The sequence below is a fragment of the Callithrix jacchus genome, chromosome 6 (genome assembly GCF_049354715.1).
Source record: "Callithrix jacchus isolate 240 chromosome 6, calJac240_pri, whole genome shotgun sequence".
In the NCBI taxonomy this organism is placed as follows: Eukaryota; Metazoa; Chordata; class Mammalia; order Primates; family Cebidae; genus Callithrix; species Callithrix jacchus.
In genome coordinates this window covers 89,162,944-89,175,827 of record NC_133507.1, presented here as the reverse complement: position 1 = coordinate 89,175,827, position 12,884 = coordinate 89,162,944, and the positions used below count along the sequence as shown (strand labels likewise).

At 35.3% G+C, this 12,884-nt stretch overlaps 1 protein-coding gene across 4 annotated transcripts in view; it reads right to left on the bottom strand.

Moving 5' to 3' along the window:
* Positions 1-12,884, bottom strand: part of LRP1B (LDL receptor related protein 1B) — a 1,941,900-nt gene that overhangs the window by 1,001,612 nt on the left and 927,404 nt on the right. For all 4 annotated transcript variants that reach the window (XR_013518953.1, XM_078327882.1, XM_078327883.1 and 1 more), the window contains exon 6: positions 11,409-11,666. Coding sequence is in view for 3 of the 4 variants with exons in the window: in XM_078327882.1 (XP_078184008.1) it covers positions 11,409-11,666 (258 nt within the window). In the remaining variant the exon portion in view is untranslated. The remainder of the gene's footprint in view (positions 1-11,408; positions 11,667-12,884) is intronic.

The window sequence follows — 12,884 nt, the reverse complement described above, 5'->3', positions numbered from 1 at the left end:
AAGCCACAGGCACTCAACCTGTGAGAGCAGTCACAAGAAATTTACCCTGCAAAGCTGCAGAGGTAGAGCTGTGCAAGGCCTTGGGAGGCTACCCTTTGTACTGGTGTGCCCTAGGTATAAGACATCAAGTCAAAGAAGATTATTTTGGAGCTTTAATATTTAATAATTTCCCTGTTGTATTTCAAGCTTGCATGGTGCCTGTAGTCCCTTTCTTTTAGTCAGTGTCTCTTTTATGGAATGGGAATGTTTACTCATTCTGATTTCATTACAGGTACAAAGCATATACCTCCATTGTATCTTGGGAATAAATAACTTGTTTGATTTTACAGGCTTATAGATGAAAGGTACTTGCCTTGTCTCAGATGAGACTTTAGACTTGAGACTTTTAATTGATTTGATACTCAAATGAGGTCAGACTTTGGGGGACCGTTGAAAAGGCATAATTTTATTTTGCAGTGTGAGAAGAACATGAGATTTGAGGAACCAGGATAGGAATGATATAGTTTGAATACATGTCCCTGCTGAATCTCATGTTAAATTGTAATCTCCAATGTTGGAGGTAGGTCCTAGTGGGAGGTGTTTGGGTCATGGGGGTAGATCCCTCATAGCTTGGTGCTTTCCTCAGAATAGTGAGTGAGTTCTCTCAAGATCTGGTGATTTAAAAATGCATGGCACCTCCCTCCACTTACTTGCTCCTAGTTTTTCAGGTTCATTTTTTCATCTATAAACTGACAATTATATACAATTATATATAGTATACATGTTATAATTGTGTGTGATGGTAATGAAGTACATACATAGAATTCCTAGTGCACAATATAAATGTTTAATACATGTTGTTCCAAATATGTGGAATTATTAGACAGTTGCTAACTCAAGGGGAAAAGGTAAGCTTGATAGAAGACAGAAGGAAAGTATCAGCTCTATTCAATAAATCATGCTGAGAATACCAGCTAACCCTATATGGAAAAATTAAATTTGACCTCTACCTCTCACCATTTACAAAAATTAACTCAAGAGGGATTAAAAACTTAAACGTAAGACATCAAACTAAAAATCCCAGAAGAAAACATAGGAAATACTCTTCAGTATGTTGACCTAGGCAAATAATTTATGACCAAGTCCTCTAAAACAAATGCAACAAAAACAAAAATTAACAATTAAACCTAATTAAACTAGAGCTTCTGACCAGCAAAAGAAACTATAAACAAAGGAAACAGACAACTTGCAGAGTGGGAGAAGATATTTTCAAACTACGCATCTGACAAAAGACTAATATCCAAAATCTTTAAAGAACCTAAAAAAAATACATTAAGAAGTGGACAAAGGACATGAACAGACATTTCAAAAGAAGATACACAAGTGGCCTGAAAACATAAAATAAAAAAAAAAAAACTCAACAGCAGTAATTATCAGAGAAGTGCAATTCAAAACTACAATGAGATACCATCTCATGCCAATCAGAATAGTTACTATTAAAAAGTCAAAATGACAGATGTTGGTGAGATTTCAGAAGAAAAGGAAACACTCACACACTGTTGGTGGGATTGTAAATTAGTTCAGCCACTGCGAAAACCAATTTTGATATTTCTCAAAGAACTAAAGATAGAATTATTATTCAACCCAGTGACCCCATTACTATGTTTATACACAAAGGAAAACAAATCATTCCATTAAAAAGACACATGTATAAGTACATATATCACAGCAGTATTCACAACAACAAAGACATAGAATCAACCTAGGTGCCCATCAGTTGTGGATTGGATTAAAAAAACATGGTATGTATACTCAATAGAATATTATGCAGTCATACAAGTTTGAAATTATGTCCTTAGCAGCAACATGTATGCAGCTGGAGGCCATTATCCTAAATGAGTTACTTCAGAAACAGAAATTCAAACACCACATATTCTCACTTATAAGTGGGAACTAAACAATGGGTACACAGAGACATAAGTATGGCAACAGCAGATATTGGTAACTCCAAAAGAAGGGAAGGGGTAAGGGGCAAGGTTGAAAAACTACCTATTGAGTACTATGTCCAAACTTTAGCATCACACAATACACTCAAATAATAAACCTGCACATATACCCCCAAATCTAAAATAAAAAAGAGAGGAGAGAGGAGCCAAGATGGCTGATTAGAAGCAGGTCCAGTAGCTCCCACCAAGAAGAACAAAAACAGTAAGTGAATCCTGCTCCATCAACTGAGGTTTCCAGGTTCTCTCACTGGGTCTGACTAGGCAGTTGGTGCGACTCATGCAGAGTGAGGAAAAGCAGGGTGGTGCAAAGACCCAAGGGCCACACAGGATAAGGGGAACTCTCACACCCAGATAAGGGAAGTGGCAAGTAATTGTAGTACTCTGCCCAGGAAACCACACTCTTTCCTCAGATCTGTGCATGCTGTGGATCAGCAGATCCCCTTGTGAGTCCACCCCAACAGGGCCTTGGGTCCCAAACTCAGAGCTGTGCAATCCAACTGGGTTGAGGACAGCAGCAGCAGTCTAGACATTCCCTAAGGCAACTGAGTTCCAGTGGGGAAAGGCAGTCACCATCACTGAAGCTCTCATCAGCCATTTTCCCCTGCTGGTGTTAGGGAGATTGGGTCGATTAGACAGAGGAATTCCCCATAGCAAAGCACAGGAGCTGTGACAGATTGTGGCAAGATTACTGCTTTAGGTAGGACCAGATCCATCCTTTCTCACTGGATAGGGCCTCCCTGCAGGAATTGCTGTAACTCTAGCCAAGGGTTTACAGATAGAACTCTGATATTCCTGGGAAGGAGACCCTGTGGGGAGGGATGGCTGTGGTCTTGAGTTTGTGGACCTAGTCTTTCCTGCTTGCTGGCAGTCCAGATAATGGAGATTCTCCCCACTGTAGCCAAATCTCCTCAATCAAGGGACAGCCAGACTGCTTTATTACACAGGCTTCTGATCACATGCAGCCTAACTGGGTGAGACCTCCCAACAAGGGTCTCAAGACACCTCATACCAAGAGCATTCTGGCCAGCATCAGCTCAGTGCCCCTCTGGGATAGAGCTCCAGAAGAAGGAACAGAAAGCCGTCTTTGCTGTTCTGCAGCCTCCATGGGTGATATCTCCAGGTGCAGGAGGGACCCAGGTGAATTGGGCATGCAGTGGTCCACCAGTAAATCCCAGCAGCCCTACAGAAGAGGGGCCTGATTGCTAAAAGTAAAACAAACAGAAAGCAAAAATAACATCAACAAAAAGATTCCACAAAAACCCCATTGGCAGGCTCAAAAGATCGACAGTAGAAAAATCCACCAAGATGAGAAAGAATCAATGCAACAATACTGAAAACTCAATGAGAAAGAGTGCCTCTTCTCCTCCAAATAATCACAACACCTCTCCAGCAAGAATACTGAACTAAGCTTAGGCCAACATGAATGATCTGACAGAATTAGGCTTCAGAAGTTATGTAATAACCAACTCCAGTGAGCTAAAGGAATATATTTCAAACCAATACAAAGAAGATAAGAACCATGATAAAACAGTACAGGAGCTGTTAACCAGAATAACCAGTTTACAAAGGAACATAAATGACCTGAAGCAGCTGAAAAACACAACATGAGAACATCACAATTTACCAAGCAAAAGGAAAGCAGAAAAAAGCAAGGGTTGCCATCCTTGTTACTGACGAAACAGACTTTAAGCCAGCAAATATCAAAAACAAAACAAAATAAAACAAAAACAAAGAAAAGCATTAGATAATGGTAAAGTGTTCAATTCAACAAGAAGAGCTAACTATCCAAAATATATATGCATCCAATACAGGAGCACCCAGTTTCATAAAACAAGTTCTTAGATATCTACAAAGAGATTTAGATAGCCATACATACAGATAGTGGGATATTTTAACACACTACTCTCAATATTTGATCATAGAGATAAAAAAATTAAGAGATAAAAGATATTCAAGACTTGAACTCAGCTCTGGATCAAGTGGACTTGATAAAATATCTACAGAACTCTCCAACTCAAAACAACAGAATATACATTCTTCTCAGAGCCACATGGTACTTATTCTAAAATGGATCATATAATTGGAAGTAAAACACTCCTCAGCAAATACAAAATAACAGAAATCATTACAAACTGTCTCTCAGCCCATAGCACAATCAAATTAAAATGGAAGATTTAAAAACTCACTAAAAACCACACAGCTACATAGAAATTGAACAACCTGCTCTGAAGGGCTCCTGGATAAATAGTAAAATGAAGGCAAAAATCAAGAAGTTATTTGAAACCAGTGAGCACAAAGAGACAACATACTAGAATTTCTGGGATGCAGCTAAAGCAGTGTTAAGAGGAAAATTTATAGCACAAAGTGCCCACATCAAAAAGCTAGAAAGATCTCAAATGGACATCCTAACATCACAACTAGAAGAGCTAGAGAACCAAGAGCAAACCAACCCAAAAGCTAGCAAAAGACAAGAAATAACCAAGATCAGAGTCGAACTGAAGGAAATGTACATGAAAAACCCTTGGGGGAAAAAACCAATAAAATATATGGACAGCAAACTAGACTAATAAAGAAAAATAGAGAATATTCATATAGACACAAAACAAAATGATAAAGGGGATATGACTGCTGATCTTACAGAAATATAAACAAACATCAGAGAATACTATAAACTCCTCTGTACAAATAAACTAGAAAATCTAGAAGACATGGATAAATTCCTGGACACATACACCCTCCCAAGACAGAAACAGAAAGAAGTTGAACAGTTGAATCCCTGAATAATGAGTTCTGAAATTGAGACAGTAATAAACACCCTACCAACCAAAAAAAAAGAAAAAAAGAAAAAAAACACCCTCAAGACCAGACGGATTTACAGCTGAATTCTACCAGAGGTGCAAAAAGGAGCTGTTGTCATTTTTTTCTGAAAATATTCCAAGCAACTGAAAAGGAGAGACTCCTCCCTAATTCATTTATGAGGCCAGCATTATTTAGATACCAAAATCTGACAAAGCTATAACAGAAAAAGAAAACTTTAGGCCAATATCACCAATGAACATAAATGCAAAAATCCTCAGTAAAAATACTGGCAAACCAAATCCATCAGACATCCAAAACTTATCTGCCAGGGTCAAGTTGACTTCATCCCTGGAATGTAAGGCTAGTTCAACATATGCAAATCAATGAACATAATTCTTCACATAAACAGAACTAAAGGCAAAAAACATATGATTGTTTCAATTGATGCGGAAGATGCCTTTGATAAAATTCAACATTCCTTCACATTAAAAACTCTCAATAAACTAGATATCGAAGGAACATACCTCAAAATAATAAGAGGAACATATGACAACCCACAGCCAGTATCATACTGAATGGGCAAAAAATGGAAAAATTCCCCTTGAAAACTGGCACAAGGCAAAGATAACCTCTCTCTCCACTTCAATTCAACATAGTACTGGAAGTTCTGGGCAGCACAATGAGGTAAAAGAAAGAAGTAAAGAGGATTCAAACAGGAGGAGACAAAGTCTTTGTTTGCAGATGCCATGATCCTATTTCTAGAAAACCCCATTGTCTCAGCCCAAAAGCTTCTAACGCTGATAAACAACTCCAGCAAAGTTTCCAGATACAAAATCAATGTGCAAAAATCACTAGCATTCCTATACACCAACAATATGCAAGCAGACAGACAAATCATGAATCAACTCCCATTCACAACTGCAACAAAAAGAAAAAAACACCTAGGAATACAGCTAACAAGGGAAGTGAAGGATCTCTTCAAGGAGAACTGCAAACCACTGATCAAAGAAATAAAGAAAGGACATAAACACATAGAAAAATATTTTTTGCTCATGGATAGGAAGAATCAATATCATGAAAGTGGCCATACTGCCCAAAGTAGATCATAGATTCCATGCTATTCCCATTAAACTACCATTGACATTCTTCACAGAATTAGAGTAAAAAAAATATTTTAAAATTTATATGGAATAAAAAAAAAAAAGAGGCTTGTATAATTAAATCAATCCTAAGGGAAAAAAAAGGAAGTTGAAGGCATCATACTACCCAACTTCAAACTGTGCTACAAGAGTACAGTAACCAAATTGGTACATGGTACCAGTACAAAAACAGACACAGACCAGTGAAACATAATAGCAAACTCAGAAATAAGACTGCACATCTATAACCATATGATCTTTGACAAAACTGATAGAAACAAGCAATGGGGAAAGGATTCTCTATTTAATAAATGGTGCTGGGAGAACTGGCTAGCCATATGCAGAAAACTGAAACTGGATTCCTTTCTTAAATCTTATAAAAAAAATTAACTCAAGATGGATTAAAGATTTAAACACAAAACTCAAAACTATGAAAACCCTAGAAGAAAATCAAGACAATACCATTCAGGACATAGGTACCAGCAAAGATTTCATGACTAAATCGCAGAAAACAATTGCAACAAAAATAAAAATTGGCATAGGATCTAATTAAACCAAAGAGCTTCTGCACAGCAAAAGAAACTATCATTAGAGTAAATAGAACTCCTACAGAATGGAAGAAAATTCTTGCAATCTATCTGACAAAGGTTCAATATCCAGAATTTACAAGGAACTTAAACAAACTGATACACACACACACACACACACACACACACACACATTAAAAAGTGGGCAAAGGACATGAACAGACACCTCAAAAGATAACATTTATATGGCAAACAAACGTATGGAAAAAAGCTCAAGGTCACTAATTAGAGAAATGCAAATAAAAACCATGATGAGATACCATATCATGCCAGTCAGAATAGTGATTATCAAAAGTCAAAAAACAACAGATGCTGGCGAGGCTGCCAAGAGATAAGAATGCTTCTACATGTGAGTAGGAATGTAAATTAGTTCAACTGTTAGGAAAGACAGGGCAGTTACTCTTCAAAGACCTAGAACCAGAAATACCATTTGATCTGGCAATCCCATTACCGGGTATATACCCAAATCATTCTACTGTAAAGACACAGGCATGCATAGGTTCATTGCAGCACTATTCACAATAGCAAAGACATGGAATCAACCCAAACGCCCATCAATGATAGATTGGATAAAGAAAACGGTACATATATACCATATAACACTATGCAGCCATAAAAAGGTCCGAGATAATGTCCTTTGCAGGGACATGGATGGAGCTGGAAGCCATTATCCTTCGCAAACTAACAGGGGAATAGAAAACCAAACACCACATGTTCTCACTTTCAATTGGGAGCTGAATTATGAGAATACATGAACATAGGGAGGGGAACAACACACACTGGGGGACTGTCATGGGGGGGGTGTGGAGGGAGAACATCAGGAGAAATAGTTAATGAATGTTGTGCTTAATAGTTAGATGATGGGTTGATTGGTACAGCCAACCACCGTGGTACACATTTTCCTATGTAACAAACCCACATATCCTGCACATGTATCCCAAAACTTGAAATAAAATTAAAAACAAAAGATTTTTTTTAAATTGTCAGAATTAAAAAATTATTCAATAAAGACTTAATTGAGTAGCTCTGGTTAGAGGTTCAAGTAGAAGGTAATTTAAGGTTGACATTAAAACAAGCTAACAAAAAAGATAAAAGTCTGTGAATCGGGTTAATTCAGAAGCTAAGTCCATGAAGAATAAGCAGTTATCTATATTTAGCTTGGTATACTCTACTGGTTTGGAGTTGAGCCCATTAGTGGCTCAAGAAAAGCTGGTTAAATCCATGTTAGAATCTTAAAAGTGATCGTTGAAATTTTAAGAGTATTGAAGAATTCATCCATGAAAACAGAATAAAAGTGTTTACTGTCCAGCTGGGAGATGACAATATGGTTCTGAATCATGTTTCTTAATAAGAGGTTAACTCAGAAAATATTCTTATCTTAGTAGTCTCTATGCACTTTGTCCTAATGAAACAGATGGAATTCACTACTTTTGTAAATCCCATAATTTTTGTTATTTTGGGTATCTGTGTCCCTACCACAGTACTGTCCAAAAAAAATTTTGGAAAACAATCAGCTACAAATGTGTTGTGTGTGAATACTTTAAAAAAAATTTGCTTAGAAAACATTTAATTCCAAAATTATCTCCAAAGTCTGTAACTTTCAGGCTCAAATGCTAAATAATAAATATCAGTTATCTTTATAAAAAAAGAATTCAATAAGAAATTTAATTTCCATCATTTCCTTCGAGGTTCACTAATACAATTTATTGAGCATATTATTATCATTCATTTTGATCCTTTCCCAAAATTGCTTAGGAATGATGTAAAATGTTAAATGTAGGACTTTTAAGGAGGTCACATCAGAATCATTGTCTTTGTAAGCCAACATTACTAATATTTGTAGACCTCATCATTCTTGCTTTGCTAAAATGAGAAAGTTGAGACCTAAGGGCAGTGTGGTATTTAGAAAGAACTATAAAGTCTGACCTAAATTCAAACCTACCTAATTATACTGTGTACAATTATCTAACTGCTCAGAGTCTCAATTTTCCTATAAAAACAAAAGAATAATATTTCTTGTTGCAGTCTTTCAGTATATTCAATAAAGTTAAAATATATAGTTTAAGGTAGACTTGATTTTCTAGTGTAAAAGAAAAAAACAGGGCTTAGATGTCCCACTTCTGCATTCTTGTTAGCCATCCAGCTTTGCCTAATATATCTAAACTTTGAGTAAAAATGCCTTCTACTATAAAACAGTCAGGGCATATGTCTCCTACTTACTCCACAGAGACGCAGTGAGTATCCAATGAGATAAGATGTGTAATTTTTAAAAATATTGCAATAAAATAATTACTACTATATTATTATGCAAGTGTTAAATGAGAGTCAGTTTGACCAGCAATTATTGATTTTCTTCTCACAGTAATCCTTTGAAAAACAAAATGTTTATATTTTCTCAAAAAAGCATGTTCTCTTCAGGTAAATTAAGAGAAAAGCACCTAAATATAATGGGGGTGGGAGGAACTAAAGAGAATCTCTGGATTAGTGGATAGTGACAGGTATTCAGGCTGATTTCTATCAGTTCATTATTTTTGCTTATATGGTATGACAAAGATTTTATGTAATTTTTCATGCAAAGAATATTCAAGCTTCATTATCACCTCACAAATTGTCATGATGAACACAGAGCCCATTGTATTCAGTGGCAGCTCTTCTGTGACATGTTGATAAAATACTTGGCTTACAAGCAATGACAGAGGAGCCCAGGCCTGCTCACACCCCTGCACCACTCCCATCATTGAATTACTTCCACATATTTAATTACTTTTTTGTAACATGACTATATATTTGGATGCTTAAACCTAACTTCACACAAATAATTACTCTAATTAAAATATTTCCAGTGAACTTATTTTTATTATTCAAAATGAATATTCTATTCAGCATTTCAGTGAATTCCCTAACAACAAGAATAACAAAATATATTTTTTCTGGTTTGCCAAATTGCTTGACAAATCAAATGTAATCTAAATTATACTTATTTTCTGCAAATATTCAATATGCAAATGCTTGATCTTCCTTAGATTTTAAAAAAACAGTGGTTTTTAAAACATATATTAAAGAAGAGATGACTACCATTATTAGGGCATATTAAGTATAGAGAAAAAGTTCTTAAGTAAGCTCAGAAAATGATTCTACCAGGCAACTTAGTGAATATTTTAGCTATTTGACTATTTAGTATTCCATTTACTGGGGACAAATACATTTGGATTAGTTAAGGTAATGGCTGATGTAGCAAGGACTGGGGCCTTGTGTTCAGCTTCCAGCTGCTGCCTAAACCAATGTCTGAAATACTTACAAAGCAGATAATCTTTACTTATTACTTATATAATAAATCACATAAGTAATAAATTATATAATAAGGGTTATGTGCCTTGTGTCACTCTTTAATTTGTTATTTATTATTTAATATGAAAGATCATTTCTCTATAGAATTATTTAAAAATACACTGCTTTCATTACAATTTTTGGTCCGGTTCACAATACCTAACATTATCAATTGTTTCATATATATTAAGAAGATCTTCAAAGTGTCAGAAAATATTTGTCAAACACTTTGTTCATCTAAATATACACAATTATACCTGCATGTCCTATTTTTCACAATTTGCCATTGATTCATTTAATCTAATACAATGATCAGACAATATATAATACTATTTCTTCATGTAAGGATTAATAACCAGTCCATTTAACTGAATATGAAAAGCTTTAATTATTTAAACAAGATCAAATATTCTACATTTGAAAATTACATTTATTCTATCGCAGTATTTTTTTTTTCCTGCTTAACTTGATTGTACACATTTTTCTTCATTTCTTTTTTTGCTGTTGTTTGTTTTTTAGATGACGTTTTGCTCTTGTGGCCCAGTGAGTGCAATCTCAGCTCACTGCAACCTCCACCTTCTAGATTCATGTGATTCTCTTGCCTCACCCTCGCAAATATCTGGAATTACAGGCATGCACCAATATGCCCAGCTAATTTTGTATTTTTAGTAGAGATGAGGTTTCACCATGTTGTACAGGCTGGTCTCAAACTCCTGATCTCAGGTGATCCACCCACCTCAGCCTCCCAAAGTGCTGGGATTACAGGCATGTGCCACCACGCCTGGCTTCTCTTCATTTTTCTACAGACTTTTATCTGAGCTGAATATGTAAGAAGTGCTTTCTGTAAATCATAAATTAAATGGATATGTGTTAAAATTCTCATCCTTATGGTTTCCCCAAGCATACATAAAGACAGGAGAGAGAGAATATGTGTGCATCTGTGTGTGTGTGTGTGTGTGTGTGTGTGTGTGAGAGAGAGAGAGAGACAGAGAGAGAGAGAGAGAGAGAGAGACAATGAGATTTCAGTTTATGGTAATAATGAAGGAAGAGAAGGGCAGCCTGTCAAGTTTCTGACATGAAAAGTCAAAGTAAATCACAAAGCACAAGTCACTTTGTTGGAAGAGGATGTATAAATATTGATTTACTTTAAAGAAAGTTAACACAGGTAGTTAATCCCAATTAACATAAACCTAATAATTTATTTTTAATTACAGCCAATGCCCTTATAATTATCGACTCAGTTCCTTTTTTTAAAATCCCACCTTCACTATCACATTGTGAATTACCACTCAGTGGAAAAAAAAAATCACAATCCCCAGTTAGATGACACTGTAAAAAGCCTTAAAGAAAGAATTACAGTTAACTCTGCAATTTACTACTTTCCTAAATAGAGAAACATGTGTGTTTGTATATGAAAAACATGTAGTTAATACAGTAATTCAATTTCTTTGTATTTGCACATACAGTTTTCCAACAGCCATGAGCTATGCTAGAAATTTGAGAATCCAGCCTACTGGTCTGTAAATGAAATTAGTAAAGGGTGGCATATAATATTGAATTGAAACACTTACTATGGAAGGATTGAAGAATATTGATTGTCCATTCATCTGTTAATCCTCCTGCTTTTGTTATCTGGATACATTTGAGTTGATTTGAAGACTCTCTTGATTCAATCCAACAAATCATATCTTCATTATAAATAAAATCCAGAGTATGAATTTCATTTCCATTGACTGAGCTTAAGGTTGCTATTTTACTTCCATTAAGATGGAAAACCTCAATTGTTTCAAAATTTTTGATTAATAGTATAGGTGGCCTATCTGTAGGTTCTGGAATAAAGGAAAAAGATAAGTAAATTCAGTAAAAGTCATGATTATTTTACAGTTTTGCATTAGCCATTGAAAGCTATTTTCTACACTTTTAATACATTCTTAAAACATAAATTTTCTTGTAAAAACACTTTCTAATAAGTTATCTGTATACTTCACTATTTTAGTGCACTTCTCTGAAAGAAAACATTCTGCAGAGCATTTGAATTCCTTATTTTCTTAGTCATAATGTGTTGTCTAAATGTGAGGACATGTCATTTACTTACTCGCTAGCAAGTAAAGGAAGAGCTGTGAATTGTTTTTCTTGAAATGATGATGGATTTAAATTGACCTCTCCATACAGTTTTACTGGTTACCCTTATAAGCAAGATAATTTTTTGTTGTTGTTGTTGAATGTATGAGATCAGAAATAGATTCTCTGAAGCGGAACATGCAAAGCTCATAAGTTTATACAAAGAGTGAACCTTTGATTTTGGCCTTAATGGCTCCTTGACCAACTCCAAGAGCCAAACAATGACACATTCTTTTAATGACTAGATTGTGATTACTGAGCCAGTTCCTTCCACATCCATTTTCTATACTCGGGAAAAGAAGGTTCTAAGTGTAAAATGAACTTCTTCAATACAACTTTTTTGAACAATGCAGTTTTGCTGATATTAGGACTCTGAGGTTTTGATGAACATAGATGAATTTCCCAGACTTTCAATAGCATATTTACAGGTAACAGTAAAATCTGATAGAAAATTAGTATTGGTAGAGTTTAGCTATACAATCATATTAATAGCAGCTTTCCTGCTAATTAAGAAATAGGAAATATATGGAAATATTTAATTCCTCTGCATCTGATGCATCAATAAATCCCTTCAGATACCTTACCACTTCTCAGTAACTACTGCTACTGTCCTACCATCACCTTTTACCTAGATTATTTCAAATTTTTCTGCTTAATTTCCCTTTTTCCATCTATGACCTCCTCATCTTTACCATATTCCAACACAACAGCCAGAGTTATACAATTAAAATGCTAAGGTAGATAAAGTTAGTTCTTCACTCAATCCCTCAAAGGGCTCCTATTCCAACCAGAGCAAAAATCAAAGCCCTTATAATGATCTATAAAACTCTACCTGATCTGTGTATTCATTAGCTGTTTAACCTCATTTCCTTCATCTCCTTACTACTCTTATTCTTGTTCATCTCCCTCCAGACACTGCACTTCTT